The sequence below is a fragment of the Syngnathus acus genome, chromosome 4 (genome assembly GCF_901709675.1).
Source record: "Syngnathus acus chromosome 4, fSynAcu1.2, whole genome shotgun sequence".
In the NCBI taxonomy this organism is placed as follows: Eukaryota; Metazoa; Chordata; class Actinopteri; order Syngnathiformes; family Syngnathidae; genus Syngnathus; species Syngnathus acus.
The window spans coordinates 6,157,141-6,176,940 of record NC_051090.1 but is presented as its reverse complement, the minus strand read 5'-3'; the positions used below and the strand labels follow the sequence as shown (position 1 = coordinate 6,176,940).

Below are 19,800 nucleotides of genomic sequence, written 5' to 3'. Positions count from 1 at the left end.
TGAAAGCCAACGCTCACAGTCAGAAACGCCATCATGGAGTATGTGAAACTACACATGCATTAAAAAAAAAAAAAAATGTTAACACATTTGTTTAAATGTACAAATTATATATTTGTTTTTTATTATTTAAAGCTCACATATATTACTGTGAAGTTTGCTTATCAGTGTTAAGTCTATTGTAAATAATAAAGATATTGATTAATATTGTATCACTGTTTTATTGGTCTTTTCAATGCCAGTTGCTTAATATTGATTAAACTGTCGTAAAATATCAATATTTATTATGACCTTATTTTAATAAAACACCTATTTTACAAATATACTTTAGGAACTCGTGTTTCAATAAAAGTACCTTCGCACAAAATTAAAATTAGATGAATTTTATTGCTCCGAACAGCGGTTTATCGTGACGTCACTGCACAGCATATCCGACTCCTCCCAGTCGTCGGTATTGTAAAGATGGCGTCTATCATGGAGGGGCCACTGAGCAAGTGGACTAACGTCATGAAAGGTTGGCAGTACCGCTGGTTTGTGTTGGACTACAACGCTGGCCTACTGTCTTACTACACGGTACGTCTGTTCTCTCCGGTTTGTGACCCTGAAGCGTTCAGCTGGGGTGGTAGAAGTTATCGCTGGCTGAGATGACGGCCTTCGGTGTTTGTCAGGAGTTGGGGAGTCTCGGGGACCAACAGGCGAGTCTGCTCGGTGACGAATTGTCACATGGACCAATCACGAGGCTCTATGAAATCCGACCGACCAATCCGATGGCAGTATTTCATCCATATTTCCGTTTAGCTACATTGTTAGCAAAAGCATCAATCGAAAACATCTTCAACACCTACGCGACGTAGTAGCGGATAATCGGGTGTTTTGGTTTTCAGCGAGGCAGAATTGTGTTAATTGTCATGAACCTTTAGTTGATGTGTGACAGTACTAAGATTACTAGTTGTTTGACTGTAGATGAGAGAGAGTGGAAGGACTCGGTAGCTAACGTTACTTTAGTTAGTTTAGTAGAAATAGCATGACAATGGCAAACATTACCAGCTGTCACTTCATAAGCTCCAATTATGCCTATGTGTGGTATGTAAATATTATTCTAAAGTATTAATCACTTAGGAGCATGCTTGTTGGAAGAGCTGGAATTCAGTGGAATTCTTACGTTGAGAAATTAAACAATGTAAATTAACCCTGTTATTTGTGTCTGCTGTGGTGCATGATGCAGCTAATCCCATCAGGAAATACTTCACTTTTCCCTCCTACAAGCTCTGTCATGCCAACAATCATGCGGAATTCATGAAGAGCTCAAATTGTTCACAGAGGAGTCCGGTGTTTGTTTGCGGTTGCAGTTCTGCACGCACCACCCCTATTTAAAATCCAGTTTAGCTTGGAATTCAGCCTCGAGGAATTGTTATGCATGGATTATGGTTGCCCTGTCTTGTAAATAAAGGCTTGTTCTGTTTGTTTTCAGTCAAAGGACAAGATGATGCGAGGATCCAGAAGAGGCTGTGTGCGACTTCGGGTAGGTTTTTCCAAGTGAATGGCATCAATGAATGATGATATCACAGTTTCAGGCAAATAAGTGCCCTTAAATTTTTTGGGTGAAACATTTTAGACACATTTCACAAGCTATAGGGTTAAATTAATGTTGTATTTATAGACATGAAATCAGTCAAGCAAAGGTCACCTCTATGGTTACCACGAGGCACTCGCAGGCATAATAAATATTTAATAAATTTCTAATTAAAGCAATTTTTTCTTTATTTCACGTGCCAGACCCCCATTTGTCTCCTTCGGGTCTCCGTAGCAAAAAAATAGCATCGAGCCATATCGCCCTTGTGTACCCATGTAATATAATTAAAGATTAGTAGACCTATGATTATATCAAAAACTTACGTTGATAAGATGGAAAAATATTTCGGCATATTATTGAAATTAATGGTGGGTTTTTAAAGTGAATATTGAAAAATCTAAGCTTTCTAAACTGTCACTAAGATTATATTGTGCTTTTTGATAATTCACCACGAGATGGCAGTAGAGTTTGCCAACTCTCAAAGCAGTCTGTTACATTGAGGGAGTGAGTCAACATGCATTCCAGCATGTTGAGATATGCACGCTGATATTCCCAACAGTTCTGTCATTGCAAAACACGGATGTCACCTTGCTTGACAGGAGTGAGCCTGTCACATATCAGACCAGAATAGAACATATAATAATAATAATCTACGCTTCTCTGCACATTTCGTGCCAATTTAGAGAAGACAGTCTCCCGTCTTTATACAGTTATCGCTTTTATTCGCTAGACTGAAGACTTCGATGAGCTATTTTTGTCTGCCGCACTGTCTCACAAGTCACACGCACATCCAACAACAAACAAATCCTCGACGTGAAAGAGGTCACGGTTCAAGGTACTACATTATTGCCCTTCAATAAATAATTAACCAAGACAAACACTCGAGTCATTTATTGATTAGAATTTATGATTTGGTCCTTCATAGTTCGGAACATTCCGTATTTTAGTAAGTCAATTGTATTCCATTCCTATACGTGAGGCAACAATTTTTACATTTATGAAGTAATTCATGTTTTGCTTTATTTCTGACGGTGTTCAGTGTTTTGTTACCATATTGTTACTTGTTTACCTCCTCTATAAATGCTATTACCTTTTATATTTAAATTATACCTAGGTTAATGTGCGTTTAAAGCTATGTTTTTGTCATTTCTATAACTGTAGACTAGGCCTGGATGATTATGGTAAAAATAAATATCACAATTTTGACTACTCAGAACAATTGAAAAGGGATTCGGCATCCAAAAAAAAAAAATTTAAGTCAAAAGGTTTTATTGACTCCAAAAAATCTGCAATATTTTTCTAAAGTCACAACACCCACGAGGTCATATTATCTCCAATTTGACAATATTGAGCTCGACTTCACTCACCTGTTTTCTCATATTTATATTTTAATAATATGTGAATTGTTTAATCTCACAAATGCTGATTCTGACTTGAAAGCGAACAACTTGACAGTGGTACAATTAAGATTCCTGAAAGCTGTACGAGAGTCTAACGGTTTCTTAAGGCCACGCCTGCTACCAAGTTTTATGGTGGACATCTGTGGTAGTTATTTGCTTGGTAGCAAACATACTCAGACAAATAAAACGTCATATCCGCCCCTCCAAAGTTATCCATGTGTGGCCCCTTCCTCGGTTTGTGCAGTAAGCAGCTGTGAGTCACACGCCCAGTTAGCTTGCCAGCAGTCTTGTTCCTCTGCAGTCCTTTTAATCTGTTGGCCGCCTGTCCCTTGTGTGTCGGTCCCTCTCCTCCCCTTCCCCGCCTTTCTCCTCCTCTTCTTTCCAAAACCCCACCTCCTCCTCTTCATACCTTTTCCCCTCTCTCCTTTCCTCCAAAGTGCTATGCTCATGTGTTTGTGAGGGAGAAAGATACGGCAGAAGGAGATGAGCCATTTGAAGGTGTTGAGATTGGAGAAAAGGTAATTTCGAAAGGAGAGGGAAGGGAAGCGTCTGTGTCTGTGTGTGTCTTTCTCTCTCTCTCTCCCACCTCTCGCTCGCTCACACTGACGCTCGCTTTCCTCTCGCCAGGGCGCTGTGATCGGCATTGATGACGAGGACGACAGCACTTTCACCATCACAGTGGACCAGAAGACTTTCCATTTCCAAGGTGAGCTGACTCTATTTTCATTTGCCCGTCTTTCTTTTCGTCTTTTTCCATCCCCGGCTGGCGTTCTCTGTGGTCTCTCTTCCTCCCGGAGCTGCTGTTCATTTGCTCGCTTGCCCCATCAGTCTCTCTCTTACCCCCCCGCCCCCACCCACCCCCAACTCTTTCCGTCCCCCCCCTTCTTATTAAAGACTTGGGTCAGTCTCGTCTAATGCCAGGAAACGTGCGCAGCCAAAGTGTGCTGTGAGCAATTTTGAAGCTTTTCTCCCGCCCGACGGAGCATCACCTCACCAAGTTGGATGACCGAGATTCGTTCCGCTGCCCCGCCGCATAGATTCCGGGAAGAGCAAACAAGGAATCTGTTTTCCCTCAGCACTCCTGACTGCCACGAAGATTGCTGCCTGCGTGCGTTGCAGCTGCGCCTCTGGGAATAATAATGGAATACTGCTGAGCTGGAAGCTGAGCTCAGGTCTCTGTTGGCTGCCGCCACGCACCGTCCTTCGCTCGAAGCCTGCCGCAGCTGGCATCGTAACGACCGCTCCGTCCGACCATAGCGACGGGATTGGCTCCCAGCAACGGCATCATCACGCCGCCGCCGCCGCGCCAGCATTTCTCGAGCCAGCACACCCGCAGGGACTTTTGTTTTACATCACCCCGCCAGGTTTTGAGCTAGCAGCAGTCCCCGTTTCCTTTGCATCTGTTCTGGTGTCCATTTTTCATCTCACCGCCTAAATTAGCCTCACCCTCCCATTTCATCACCGGTAGCCACGTCCATGGGCCCCCCGCCCCTCTCACCTCCTCCATGCCCTCTCCCATGTCTGTGTTCCGAAGCTGTATGCTGTGGTTCTACAAACGGAAGGGTAAGGAGAAAACCCACACCTGGCTCGGTCCACATGCATGTCAACAACTCCAGGCGAAAAGACGGAGAGGAGAGGGTGTTGATGAATTCTCGCCAAGGATTTACAGTTCAGGTGGAGCCGTGTGCCCTGTGTCGCTTGGGCGTATTGGTTTTGTGACTGCGGTTCAAGCTAGATTGTTTGGTCAGGTGTTCGAGAAAGGGCTATGTGCAGTCTTGCACGTTCACCTATTGTTGACTCATTGTGAAAGTATGACTATGCTATCAATTTTGCTTTATTAGGTTGAGACATTTTTCAAGACTGACATACGTTTAAAGTCATTGAAGGTTAACTCCTGACAGATTCAAGATTCAAGATTCAAGAGTTTTTATTCGCCATGTTTGAGCGTGCCAAACAAGGAATTTGACTTCGGTAAAACACACCCTCTGTTCAACATATAGGTGACTAACAACACTCAGGACATGTGAATAATGGCAAAAACAGTGTAGACAAATTCAAAAGGTGTGAAGAGCAGGATGTTATTGCACAGTAATGCCTCTGAGACTCTATGAGTGGTGTGAGTTCATCAGAGCAACAGCCTGGGGGAAGAAGCTGTCTCGGTGTCTGCTGGTTTTGGCGTACCGAGCTCTATAACGCCGTCCGGAGGGGAGTAGTTCAAACAGACTGCAACCTGGGTGAGAAGGGTCTGTAGAGATGTTCCTTGCACGTTTCCTGGTCCTGGACAGGTACAAGTCTTGGATAGAAGGGAGGTTGATTCCAATGATCTTTTCTGCAGTCCTGATTGTCCGTTGCAGTCTGTGCTTGTCTTGTTTGGAGGCTGATCCAAACCAGACAGTGATGGAGGTGCAGAGGACAGACTGGATGATGGCAGTGTAGAAGGTCTTCAGAAGCTCTCGCGGCAGGTTGAACTTCTTGAGCTGTCTCAGGAAGTACAGCCTCTGCTGGGCCTTCTTCCGGACAGAGTCTATGTGACCAGTCCATTTCAGGTCCCGAGAGATTGTGGTTCCCAGGAACTTGAAGGTGTCTGTGGAGAGAATAGTATTACTGCGGATAGTGAGGGGTAAAAGTGGTGAAGGGTCTCGCCTGAAATCCACTGTCATCTCCACGGTCTTGAGCGGGTTCAGCTCCAGATGGTTTTGGTTGCACCAGTGGACCAGCCGCTCCACCTCCTGTCTGTACGCAGTCTCATCACCGTCCTGGATCAGTCCGATGAGAGTGGTGTCGTCTGCATACTTCAGGAGCTTCACAGGAGAGTCATCTGAGGAGAAATCATTGGTGTAGAGAGAGAAGAGCAGTGGGGAGAGGACGCACCCCTGAGGGGCTCCAGTATTGGTGGTCCGGGTGTCAGATGTGATGCCCCCCAGCCTCACACGCTGTCTCCTGTTGGTCAGGAAGCTGGTGATCCACTGACAGGTGGGGGCAGGCACAGAATCTTAAAGGGGAAGTCAAGTCCATTTTTTTTTTTTTTGACATCTTCCATGTTGTCCCACTAGTCGAAACACGGTATTCTGTTTAATGTTACATTAGTGGAACATAAATTAAATAGAAAAATCTATCTTTTTTTTATTTATTTTTTATCCACTTCAGGGAGAGGCCATTTTGCCACTTGCTGTCAAATGAAAATGACATCACAGTGCCTCAGGGCTCAGATAACATGTCATGTGATGTTTGCAAGTGAAGCAAATTGGAATAAAAACAAGTGGATTTTGCTGTGAAATAAATATCCCACCAATGCAGAATGCCATGCATAGAACATAATTTTATTTTACTTGACCTCTTCTACCTAGTCCAACATCCGGTTACGATGATGGCTGATGTGTTGTCCAACCTGAGACTAAGCCATCCCTTGTCCTGCTGGAGGAATAAGTGGAAAATGAGCACAAGATATGTGCTGAACATTAGACAGGCTTTTAGCTTGGTGATGCGATGATGCACAGGATGTTGTGCCGAGGAGATTCCTCTGTCGCGGTAAAATGATCTGGGTCTGAGGAGGATGGATTGTCAGTCTCTTTGGATCTCCGCTACTATAACTATACGTCTGCAAGGGTTTTTCCCTCATATTTATGAATTTCTGTGTTGCTCTTACTATTTTTGTCTGGGATTAAAACACGATACCTCCAACGGGACGGTCCAGCTCATAAGCAGAAGTGTAGTTGTTATTCAGCCGCTGTGGAAGCTTCGATTGTGTCTCCGTCTCTACTGTGCTTTTATTTAGACGAGCATCCATTATTAATCAGACGCTCTCTACTGGCGGTGTCTGAGTTACCTGAGAGCCTTTTAGCATCCCCTTTTTCCTCCACTCTCATTCACCTCCTCTTATCTCCCGTCACTATCCTTCCTGTCTTGCACTTTTGTCAGCAGCAAGAAAACCCCTCGTGGCTGCTCCATTCCTTGCCTTGACGTGACCCACATAGGCTCCATTTTCAATCACCCCCCCCACCCCCAAGCATTTTGTCTGGTACTTGGCCGATTACCCCTGAGCAATTCAACCTAAAGGGACACATTTGTATTCCCCCTAAAATGCTGCAATGTCATTGCACCACACTTGGTTTGCCGTCCCCCCCTCTGGAGTATGCACGCAAACATCAGCTGGTGGAAAGATGGAGGTGTGAGGAAAGAAAAGGGCGGCATGAATCATTCAGATGCATTTTGGACAGACAGAGGACAGCAGATGCTAAGCATTTGAAACGGAAATGATTCTCCTCAATACTTTGACCTCTTTACTTCGAAATCCCTCCCTTGCTATTAAGACAGGATTTATTTTGCTCGTAAAAGTTAAAGTAACAGAATTTATACACTGGTTTGATTCTTGTCTCTTTTCATTGCGTCAAAAATTGCCGTGGCGCTAGCTCCATCACAAGAGGAGCTAAATAACATTGGCCTCGGTCACCTCTTCGTCTGGAGAGTTTATTAGGCTTGAGGGCAAAGTGAGCCTGGGCTGTCTCAGAGCTGCTCAGTTTGTCTTAACTCCATCCATCTAGTTGTTGCTGCTCAGCTGTCTTCATGTTATTGCTGTTTATGTCAAATTTATTCATTACCACCACCCTAGGTTAGCTACAGGACACATCTCTAAATTAATAGCTTTAGTAATGACCGATATATTTCTTTAGGTTATGGATATAATTAATGCTAAAATGAGTATTATTGATTTTTTTTTCTCAAATTAGTATTCATTTTCTCATAAAAATAGAGAGAAAATGAAAAAATACAATCACCATTATTTTGCATTATTCATTGATTTCAAAACTTTGTATTTATCCAACGACTAATACTAACAATCATCTTAGTCGATTGCATAGCATTGCAAATTGATGACTTTATTCATAAACAACTTTTGCTGCCAGGCAAGCTGAGCTACGCTTGTTAATTTCCTGAGCCCGAAGCAACTGCGATGTCATTTTCAGTTTAGAACAAGTGGCAAAACAAAAGCGTGGTCATCTGATGAATTTAAAATAATGTGTTAAGCACTGCACGCGTCTCTGACGCCACAAGTCACGCATGTTATGGTCTGTTTTGGGTCACTGTTCAATGTCGGTCTGTTTGAGGGCGGTGTGTGTAAGTTTGTGTCTTGCTCTATTTCACCCAACTTTTCAAACAGGTGACATCACAGAAATGAAACGCCGTCCTATAAAACATTGAATTGTTTTATCTTCTCAAGTGTGTATGCTGCTGATGTGTCTATGTAAGAAATATGGCTCACTGGGTGTGTCTGTATGCTTGCGCCCTCAGCCCGAGATGCGGACGAGCGAGAGAAGTGGATCCACGCCTTAGAGGGAACGATCTTGCGGCACACCCAACTCCGGGTAGGAAACCGTTTGTGTGTGTTTGCATTTGTCTGTGACTGCATGTTTTTAATCTTTTCAGCTCTTTGTAAATAAAACACATTTAGCTGTGGGGCATCTTTCTATTTTAGTTCACATGAATTCAAATTTACTTCACCCTGTTTGCATTTGGAAATGAATTGATGTGCAGCTTTGTTTGCACAACATTGCGGTTTATCGCTCGTGACACTTTGGAATTTTAAGCAATTGTATTATCTTTTTTTTTTTTTTAACTAAATTGTATTTTTTGTTCCATCATAATTGTTTAAAAGCTTCAATATTAATGTCTCCCTTTTATTTATTTAACTTGATTTGCTCACCGCCACCACCACTCTTAGGCAAATCCTGCTGATGAGCTAAGTGCATTGCTCAGTATAGACACACACACACACACACGCACAGACTTAACACGCTGCTGTGGTCGTATCACGTGACCCTCTCTTTCCAATCTGAGATTTGCTTGCCGGCTCAACCAAACATCTTCCCCAGCTGCCTCGGCCAATGAGAGCAGCCATTTGCCGATACTTGACCCTGTCAGCTTTTGCTGCTGCTTTCGTGTGTTTTCTCCACTGCCCACGAGAAAGGAAGTTTGCCTTTCCTGCCAGGGGAGTGGTCCTGGGATTAACTGCCTCATACGAAACGCATTGTCCATAGGAGATAAGACGGGATCAACTCCGGCTAACTTGCTCCAAAGGTTGCTGAGCGGGATGTTGTCATACTGCGGTGGAGCCCAAGAATAGTGTTTGTTGTTCCTTTAAGAAAAAAAGAGGAAGAGGAGGCAAGAGTGAGACAGAAGGCGAACCAGAGCTACGTGCCTTGTTGGCTGTCGGAAGAAGGAAATGACGAAGAGGCAGAGGAAAGAGTCTGTTTCGGGTTTTCATGGCCTGATGGACAAGATGTGCGTAGTTTAATTCAGCATGTCTATTGGAGGGCGGAATACTGTAAGTAAAACGCAACGACAGCGCTGCATCACGCAAAAATGTCAACAGCTGCCGTGCGCTGCACAACGTGGAAAGACAAATACAAAAAGGGGGAGGGTCTAAAAGTAGTGTTGTTTGTCTAGTTTGCTGTTGTGAGACTTTGACTGTGTGGTGACACTTTTTAAACTCCTTTTAAGTATTTCCAATCTGGAAAAAGTGGGAGTGTAGGGGCACGCTGGAGTGGGGGGTTATATTTTAAGAAACAGAGAAGATGGGGAGCATGTGACGTGTCTGCAAAATCTTGTTCGCAATGTAAAAACAGCAGCTTTGTAATTTTTCTAGATAGTCTGAAAAATAAAGATCTTAAATGGTCAAGGAATCAATCGCACACGTTTGTATTGCTCGTCAAAATTCTTGCGCAATGTGGATGAAGTACAACACTTTATGTAATAACTGTGATTGATGCATTTAATCACCTAAAATGACCCCATAGTGATTATTTGCCTTTATTTTTGTTCAGGCTCCCGGGCAGCCACCTACATTGTTCTGTCATGAGGATAGTGAAAGCACCTTTGACCCCTTTGAGGAAGTTTGGTCAGTTAGCAGCAGGCTTGATGGAAGCTGAGCTAGCACAAACATTGTTCTCTATACAGAGAGTTTTATTTTTAAATAGATTACAAGGGCGGCGTTTGGCTGCTCATGGCTTTTCTACACGTCCCCTTAAGATGCACTTTAGCAGGAGGAAAAAGCCGTGCAGCTCCACGACACACCAGCACTGAACCTCACAACAAAATCAGAGCACGCGTATCGTTCCCAAAGGTTTGATTACATGATTGGATTGTATGCGAGTGCCGCTCTGCATTGTGGCCGCGCAGCAGACTCAAAAGCTGCTGTGTTATTCTTCCTGCCAAACAGCCTGCCCGTCTGTTAATATATTTTCTCTGTTGACTTTTTTTTTTTTTTTTAGGGAAGTCTGTGCATATTCAACTGCACTTTTTGCGTCAGCCGTGTTTTCTGGTTATAGTATAACTTCCAAAGACCAGCACAATCTGTTTAGTGAAGCTGGTTAACTTATAAATTGTTGTCAGGGGTGAAAAATAATGTAAAACTGTATTTATTTATCACAGCTCAAAGGTGTCAGAAACCGAAATAAAGTAACACACGCTACATGCTACATGTTTAGTCAAATTAATTTGTGCATATAATTGCTGTTGAATTAATATATTCGGACGACCGAGCAGCCAGGCAGTACGTTTCCTGCTCTGGCTCTGTGGTTATCATCACGTTTCCTTTCTGGTGGTTGCGGCTAAGCTTGACGTCCCTGGTGATATGCTAACATCTTGCGTGATGTCACGCGTGATGATGGATTAATCTTCTTTAGTTTTTTCACCATATTTTCCCAGAACACTTTGCTTGCTCTCCAAATTTTTGACACGTTGGCATTGGAAGTTCTGCTGTCATTGGAGGAAGGCCAGACAGATGACCCAGTACATCCCCCTCTACCATTAGTCTAGTAATGACCTTATAATGTGCATCATGTAATTAAATTGTCCCTAACTGGATTGCTCTGTGCCTGGATTAAGTCCATTTTTAATCAAGCTACAATTATGTGCAGCACGGGTGATTTACGCACACACTATCAGCTTTCCTGTCTTGGTTGCCTTGATTTGTTTTATGAATGCACTGATCCCAGACAGACTGTTGGCCTTTTGTACAAGCAAGGCTGAAAACAATAGTGGAAGATTTTCCACAACTGTTGATGTTTTCGTCTGCCATGATGTGAATTTACAAAAGCCTTCATGGTCAGGACGTATAACACACTGTGATTGTTTTACTGTGCAAAGACTTTTGGTTGGGTTGTACTAATGATCTTTATTTCCGTTCTTTTTATCCCCAATCACAGGAGGCACAGACAGAATTTGTACCAAGCGTCCAAGACTTTGACAGAAAACTTGCTGAAGCTGATGCCTATCTACAGATTCTGATCGACCAGTTAAAGGTAGAGCAGCACATATCGTCTCGGGAACAGAGAGCGTTGACCTCACTCGCGTGTAGTATATCACACTTGTTTGCTGTTTCATATATAAGCCGTGTTGACTCGCTCCCAAACGTTTTGTCTTGAGTCAAATCGTTCGAAAACCAAAGCGATATTCCCCATAAGAAATCAATGAATTCAATTAATCCATCCAGACACACAAAACAATTAACAAAATTGACATTTTTGTATTGCCCAACTATAGTTTAACTTACAGAAAACACTGTTTGAAAATACAAATGACTAATGAAGGTGACAAAGAAAGTGTTTTTAACGTCTAAACTACAAAAGAAAGGGAGAGATGAGACATTTATGAACTTTAAAAACAAAAATAAAGATAAATGACACAGTGTCCTGATTTTAATTATGACCGCGGCTCATAATCTCGATCAAGATAAAGTTGTTTGCATTTTACAGGCTTCAAAGTCTGGAATAGTATAGGCATTTAAATTGAAAACATATGGCTGTGGCGGACCGCACGGTTTGTTGCAATACCACAAAAAGTAGTCTTTTCTCATTGTGATTTCTCCCTTTCCCGCAGCTTTTTGATGAGAAGATCAAGGACTGCAAAGAGGATGAATCTCGCAGGGTGAGTACGGGCAACTGTTTTTTTTCCCGGCCATCGGAGACCTGGCGAAAATTACACAGGAAACAATTTCACCGATAATATAAAGAAAAGAAAATGTTCATTTGAGAAAGCCTAATGTCATATTTTTTTCCCTGTAGTTACCTAATGTCGGATTTTACAGCATTACACTTTTTTTTGTTTTTCAGAAAATTGAAAGTTTGAAGGAGACTACTTGTGTAAGTCCAACCTTAACACACTTTCCTTCCTGCATTTCAGTTCCTGCTTACTGATTTCCTTGCTATGCTGGCTTTTTTTTTTTTTCTTTCAGAGTATGGTAGAGTCCATCAAGCACTGTATTGTTCTGCTGCAAATTGCCAAGGTAAGCGTGATATTTTTGCCCGCGTGCTTTTCGTGTTGCTGCTTGGGTGTGACATTTGCCCGGAATCATCATGTGACCACGTCTGTTTATATTTCTGGGGTAGTTCCCAGCTTAGGTTGCTGCTTGGGTCAGCGGTCAACGAGGATGTAATCATTTCATCACGTCTGCTTTTTAAACACGAGGGGCAAAAAAAAAAAAAACGATCAAAATAAGAATTCCATCTACTTATTATGAACGCTAATGTGATGTGATGAAAGGATTCCTACTACATGTGGCAAGTTGCGAAATGACATGACATCTACATCAGTAGTCTAACATTGTCTTCTTAAAATTTTAAGGACCAAAGTAACGAACAGCAACACGCAAACGGACTAATAGTAAGTTTTGACATTCTCTGTCCATGACAAGGATTGAAATCAAATCAACTGCTAACTTTCTTTTTCCCCCACTTCATTCACCACAGTGTAGGAGAGGAAAGGGATACAATGGAATCTCTTAATGCATGTCGCCGTCATTATGGAGATTTGTTTCTATCTCAATTTCTTGCCTCACATCTGCCACTATTTCCTCTTGATCTTTTGGAACAATTTCCTGATTCTTATCTTTGATTCAGTCTTTATAATTACTGGTTGGGAACTATTTCCTAGTGTGTTTTGTTTGTCAGAAAAGTGCGTCGTATGCTCAGAACATGTTTTCATGCATTGTGTGCGAGAATGCTGCACTGCACTTGGGTCAACAAATGCGCCATCGACCCATATTGACCCACCCCGGGCACTAATAGCTAGGCGGCCATCCTCGGAGTTTGCGCAAATGCAGGTGTCGTCCATACTTCTTATATAATTAGCATCTATAACTCGCATAGTAGCAGGGAGGGGAAACTTTAATATCTGATTTTATTCCCCCCTCCACTCTTGATGTATTGCATAATTAGCATTTTCTATAACTGAAACATTAGCAGCAAGGTAAACTTTTATTTTTAGTTTAACTTTATCCACCCACCCCCGATTCATATCAAATAAACCTTATGGATGTGCAATCCCCCCCGTAACACAAGCCCGAAACATTTTTACGAAGCATTCGCTGCTCCCAATAACGATTGCGTACTGCCCAATAAATTCTGCCTGTATCTTGGGCCCCCGCATTGCTCTTATAGCTGCACTTAATCTCCAAGACATTACGCACAGTACAGTATTACAGATAAATCTAGATGAGCATGGTTTTTTTTTCTGCATAAGCTACTGCTGAATATATTTCCACGGCTTTAAAAGCATTTCGCCGTCTGTGACATCTGCATCGCATGTGCACATATGGTCGATTACATTTCTTTACACCCTATCTTTAAAATACTCGAAACGCCCCCAGGGGAGTTCATTGATCTTCTCCCAATGTTTATCTTTCATATCCATGTATATGTGTGACTGTTTGTCAAGCTAACTACCTGCTGCGTTGGCATTACGTTGCCTTTCGATATAAACCAGTCTTTGCTCTCTACGGCCGGCCATTTTGCTCATGGCTCCTCAGTCCTGCTTTGTGGTGCCAGACTTTTCTTTTCTGTAATTGGCTGTTATTAGTTGTCATGGCTTCACTTTTATAGAGGAGTTGCACAACAGGAAGGTTAGAGGAGTAGACAAAATCGTTTCAACCTCGCCATCCCGGCTTTTATTGGCTCTTAATAGTCTGAGCGTATTATGGAACATCATATTGATTTATTGCCGTTTTTAGCAAGTACTTATATATCATGACGTCACAGCCAAATTACAGTATAGCAGACAACTGTGAAACAAATGGTGAAAAAGGTTGATAATAGACACCCATTATAAATGCACTGTGTTTCACTTGTCATATTATTAGCAGAATGGCTCAAAATATCATTTCCTGTACGTTTGTTTCAAGTTCAAAAGGCACTGTCAATTCTTCTTCTAAAGCTACTGCTGTTTGCATATTGATCAGACTCATGAAATCTGTTCATGTCTGTCATTCTGAGAAGTAGAGCGTGAGGAAATTGATAGCCACACTTGCGGGTGGGCTGAGGGGGGGTACTTGCGTGTACCGATCATCAAGGGTGAAAGATATTGTTTCAGCGAAATTAGCATGCAGGCATGTGTGGTCATAGATATTATCGACCCGTCGCGAGTACACCAGAATATGCGGTGTATCGATCATCTATATGTTCATGAACATTTTGAGTGAGGAACAGCGGTACCATTAGTGATTGTTGCTGATGTGGTGCACGTCTGTACTTGATGACATTGATGGCCAATCTATTTCCCCTTAGAGCACCATCAACCCCGTGGATGGGATCTACCAGCCGCCTCTGGACACTCCTGTAGCCAACACCACGATGCCAACACAGACCACTCTCCCCACAGGTAGCTGCTGGTCATGTTTGCTTACCCAACTTCTCCCAATGCTCACAATCCTCTGATTTATTCTTGAAAGATTAAAGATGACATAAAAACGTCTATGTATGCCAAACCAAATAAATATGCTAAACGTTTTTAGGAAAAAAAATAACATTCTCTCCAATCACTTTGCAGTTGTATGAAATTAATCAGCAAAAGAGCTTTTAAGGTTACTCAAGGAGCCATCACAATAATGCTGATTCTGTACAAAAAATACAGCACAATAGAAATGAGAGTGACATAAAAAAAAAATATGATGAAATGCGTGCTTTGGTCTCCCACCATTGCTTTAAATGCCAATGAGCTTAATATTGTGAAGAATCATTAACAACAGGTTTTCTCTGATCCTTATTAATAAAGCAACTAAACAATAATAATATCGTGTTAAATTGCAAGCTACAGCGCTTCGTTCGATGTGTCACTTCGTCAGTTTTGAATTACGTCCGGTGACGTTTGCTGGTCTTAATCAACCCGCAACATGTCACACAGTGGCCGTTCAACCGCTTTTTATTTCACGCGTCATTTCTGGGGGAGTTTTGAAGTGAAACGCCCGTTGAGTCTACGCTGTTTGTCTGGCGTCATTCCGCGAAACGATTAACACCCGCGTCCGTAAAATGTATCCAAATAGAAAACATGTTAACTTAAATGAGCTTTTACCAAACTATTTTTTGCGGTTCTCTGAAATGGGCGTGTAAACAAACTCCGGGGCTAATGGAGATCCTGTATTCTGAGATGAGACAACAGCGCCCCCTTGTGTTCGACCAGCTCTCTCTTTCCCACTACACCGTTTATATGGACACCTGAAACAAGGTCCAATATGGGAAGCAGCGTCTGCTCCATAGGTGTTTACATTTTAAAATTTGAAATGGAAATTTTTAATCCGATAAGTGTGAGGAGACTGTTAAAAATGCCGTGAATCTGTCAACTTTAAATTGGACCATTGTTAATTCAGTCCTCTAATAGACTGCAAAGCCTTTATATGTGACCCATTCATCATAACAGCTTCTTGGAAGCTATAATGTGTACTTTCCTCTTCCCCTCTATTTTTTTTTTGGTACAAAAGATGCTTCTCAGGTGTGTAAATCAGACCAGCGACCTTCAACGTTACCTGTTGGTCCTGTAGTCACTGTGATGGGCAGTTTGCAGACCCCTACACCCAACAGCACAGGTAAAACTCTTAGTTGCTGTTTTGTTGTCTGTAACCTGCATGCTAATAGTTGACCTCCTTTACATCAGGGAGCGGCCCCTCAGGCCCCAACAGCGGCGTCACCTCGCCATCTCTCATCCCCCTCCCCTCACACTCGGTGCCGGACTTCTCGTATTCCTCCAGCGAGGATGAGTTTTACGACGCGGACGAGTTCTACCAGAGCACCACTTCCCCCAAACACTGTTTGAAGTGAGTCGCTGCTACTAATTTGTGTCACGCCAGTGTGAGACAGTCTACTTATCTTCCGCCTCGATTCTCCCAACGTTGGCGTCCCGATGCCCTCAGTCCCTCAGGACCCCCGGCTGCCTCGTCCCTTCATAATGAAGAAACAGCATTGAAGAGACCAGACACAACAGAATCCCTCAACTCGACTATGTCAAACGGGACCACAGAACCAGGTGAAAAAGCAAACATTCGCTTTGGATTTTATTATTTTTAGGCGGCCGCTTGATAAAGAGACTGTTGCGCTCAGATCCGTTCGACAGCCACGACGACCGTGACGATGATGGGGAGGGCGAGTCGGTAGAGGAGCACAAAAGCGTCATCATGCACCTGCTCTCGCAAGTCCGTCTAGGGATGGATCTCACCAAGGTAACGTTGCCGCTTACTCTTCTTTGCCCATCCCTTGCTGTGAGCTTTTTAACTCACCACTAACATCAGCGGGCTGTTTGGGTTTGGTTCTGAGTCGTGGTTTGTTTCCATCCTAATCCCCCAGGTGGTCCTGCCTACCTTCATCCTAGAAAGGAGATCTTTGTTAGAAATGTATGCTGACTTCTTTGCACATCCAGACTTATTTGTCAGGTAACAATCCTTTAACTCTCCCATAGCTGTTGTGTTTGCTCTAAACAGGACGGAATGGTGCCGTTCAAATTGTCTTCCATCGTGAATGCAGTTGTGTTTTTGTTTTTTTTCCTGCATGCAATTTAACGTAATCCTCTGATTTCCCGCAGTATCGCCGAGCAGGCGGATCCCCGTGAGCGCATGGTTCACGTGGTCAAATGGTACCTGTCCGCTTTCCACGCGGGCAGGAAAGGCTCAGTGGCCAAGAAGCCTTACAACCCCATCCTGGGAGAGGTCTTCTTCTGTCACTGGGATCTGCCTTGCAAAACTGAGGAGCCCTCCGCCCCTGTGGTTAGCTCCGCCCCCTCGCTCTCTGGTTGAGGCTGGTATACGGTCTGTGTCATGTGGCTTCTTCTGTTTTCAGACATCTTCTCCTGCTCCTGTGCAGGACACACTATCAGATGGTCCAGTTCCATGGTCTTCGCCCAACAATGTGTCTTTTGTGGCAGAGCAGGTCTCTCATCACCCACCCAGTGAGTGATTGTCTTCAGTGGGACATCATCTAATGATTTTCAACATAGGAAATAACAAAATTATTTCCATCGTTATTTTCAACACTTTGTAAAAATTACACCTACATGTGGCTTGGCCAATTTCATGGATTTGTGAAAAATATGATCAACCAAATAGTATAAACAATTATGTATCCTTTTTTATCCTGAGTTCCCAAATTGTTAAAGTGCTTTGTCTCTTCCTTTGTCAGTTTCTGCATTCTACGCAGAATGTTTAAGTAAGAAGATCCAGTTCAATGCTCACATCTGGACCAAGTCTAAGTTTCTTGGCATGTCCATCGGGGTTTATAATATTGGACAAGGTACTTTTCATACACTTGATTGATCGTTGATGATGTCACGTCAAGTGTTGAATTGATGACGTTCTCCTTTCAGGCTGCGTTTCCTGTTTAGAACACGATGAACATTACATCCTCAACTTTCCCAACGGATACGGCAGGTGCGCGCTTCGTCGTGTCTCCGCGTCGGCCCGTGTCGTCGGCCAACGTTTGACCGACCCCCGCTGTTTTGTGCAGGTCCATTTTGACCGTGCCCTGGGTTGAGCTGGGCGGCGAGTGCAACATCTCGTGCTCCAAATCAGGCTACAGCGCCAACATCGTGTTCCACACCAAACCCTTCTACGGCGGCAAGAAGCATAGAATCACGGCAGAGATATTGTCAGAAAAAAAAAATCCTCAAGATTTTACCTCCTGGCTCTTTCATAACCTCATAACTTTGTCGATGGTTGTTTGCAGTGCACCGAATGATAAGAAGTCTTTCTGCTCCATTGAAGGCGAATGGAACGGAGTGATGTTTGCCAAGTGGCCCACAGGAGTGAGTTCTCCCTCAGGCTTTTTCTTCTTCCAAGTTTTCACACTCTTGTTTGTAAATCAAAAAAAAATTGCAAGAGGGTTTTGTACTTGTATTTATTATCCGGATGACAAGCAAGATTACATGAAATGTGTTGCAGGAGAACACACCATTCATTGACACTAAGAGAATGGGCATCATGAAGAAGAAAGTCAGGAAGCTCGAAGACCAGCTACTATATGAGTCTCGAAGGTGAGACGTTACACCCTTTTTGGCGGTCTTGTACGTTGCAGAACTTGGGGGGGAACAAAAAAATGACTCACCCCTTCTTCCCCCCACCTGACAGACTTTGGAGAGACGTGACCCTCAACCTGAAGCTCAAAGACATCGACGCCGCCACGGAAGCCAAACATCGGCTGGAGGAGAAGCAGAGACTGGAAGCCAGGGAGAGGAAAGAGAACGAGCAACAGTGGGAGACCAGGGTGAGCCCGGCGGACATTTGAACCTTTTAACCATTTAGCGATGAGCTTTTGATGACTTTCCTTGTGTGTGTGTGTCTGCAGCTATTCCACGAGGACGGCGAGTGCTGGGTGTACGACGAGCCGCTATTAAAGAGACTAGCTTCTCCTCGACCCTGAGAGGAGCGACGCGCGTACACCCCCTCCGACCCCCTCGCACTACTTGCTCTAAGATTGAACGCACACTGCAGAGTCTTTATAAGAACTCTTTAGCAAAGACCACTTGTTCGCCGAGCCAAGGGCTGACTGACCGCCGATGGCATTGTGTACGCAGCTTTGTAAAACCATGGAAATGTATGAAATTAAAACGGAAAGCACCTCAGATGTATCGAGACAATTTGTAACGCTTGACTCCTTAATAGAGCGGCCCCGGTTCACAGCCAGGCCACTCGCTCCCTTCATCGAGGGCGTTGAAATCGAATAACAAGCTTTTCATGTAAAACCGAGCTTGACATCTCAGGGAATCCGGTGACCGAAGAAAGAAAGTCCCCTCCAGGAGTCTGGCAGCCTTATGATGATAATGATGATGATGATGATGATGATGATGATGGAATGGTTGAACCTTAACTATGCGGAGAAGATATTTCTCTGCTTGCCTGCAACTCATTATAACTGTTTATATATAGATATACATATGATGCATATATTCTTTTTTATTTTTCTTTCTGGCAATAGTGTACAATATTTGATCATAATGAAACTTTTAAGGAAGTATCCAATGGTCACGTTTGATGTTCTGCTCTCATTTCAAATTAGTTTGGTCCTTTTTTTCATTGTAGGACACAGTTAAGATCCACACAAGCCATAGCATCTGAACACGCTGATATAAATATATTTATGCAATCTAAAGTATCAGCGATGTTTGCTGAAGATGAAAGTGCATAGAGCAATCCTATGACTATGTTTCTATGTAACCCGGAGGCATTTATGAACAAATGATTGTGGCTTTTTTTAATAGTGCTGCTACAGTTCATTTAGCTTTTTTTTTTTTTTTTTTTTTTGCCACCGAAGTTGTGATCAACACAGGGATCATATTCCACTCTACATGTCAATTTTTCTTTTCCTGAGATAGTATTTTAGTTACAGTGAAGTAGACGATGGATCAAAATGCAATGGATGAGATATAATAATAAATTCCACCTGAAAATACTAAAGAACATCAAATGTAGTAATCTTGTGTCCAAGACTATTTCTTTGTGATTCGGGTTAATTCACCACAATTTAGCAAATGTGGATATGTGCAACTCATGAAAGTTAAGGGTTATTGAAATTTTGGGGC

General features: G+C 43.0%; 1 protein-coding gene across 10 annotated transcripts; it reads left to right on the top strand.

The window, feature by feature from the left end:
• Positions 1-433: 433 nt before the first annotated feature.
• On the top strand, positions 434-19,678 carry osbpl9 (oxysterol binding protein-like 9). Of its 10 annotated transcripts, none has more exons than XM_037250672.1 (25): positions 434-570; positions 1,469-1,519; positions 3,408-3,488; positions 3,598-3,676; positions 8,260-8,333; positions 11,175-11,270; positions 11,848-11,895; positions 12,081-12,110; positions 12,203-12,253; positions 12,592-12,630; positions 14,529-14,622; positions 15,719-15,823; positions 15,892-16,051; positions 16,148-16,260; positions 16,335-16,453; positions 16,578-16,663; positions 16,813-16,993; positions 17,067-17,175; positions 17,406-17,516; positions 17,590-17,653; positions 17,730-17,870; positions 17,949-18,027; positions 18,164-18,255; positions 18,350-18,485; positions 18,567-19,678. In XM_037250672.1, exons 1-25 carry the CDS (start codon positions 460-462, stop codon positions 18,639-18,641), a joined length of 2,325 nt encoding a protein of 774 aa, XP_037106567.1. In that variant the 5' UTR covers positions 434-459; the 3' UTR covers positions 18,642-19,678. The 10 variants fall into 10 exon arrangements, with proteins under 10 accessions (XP_037106567.1, XP_037106566.1, XP_037106571.1 ...); XM_037250671.1 differs by having other exon boundaries at positions 16,130-16,260; XM_037250676.1 differs by lacking the exon at positions 3,408-3,488.
• Positions 19,679-19,800: the final 122 nt, after the last annotated feature.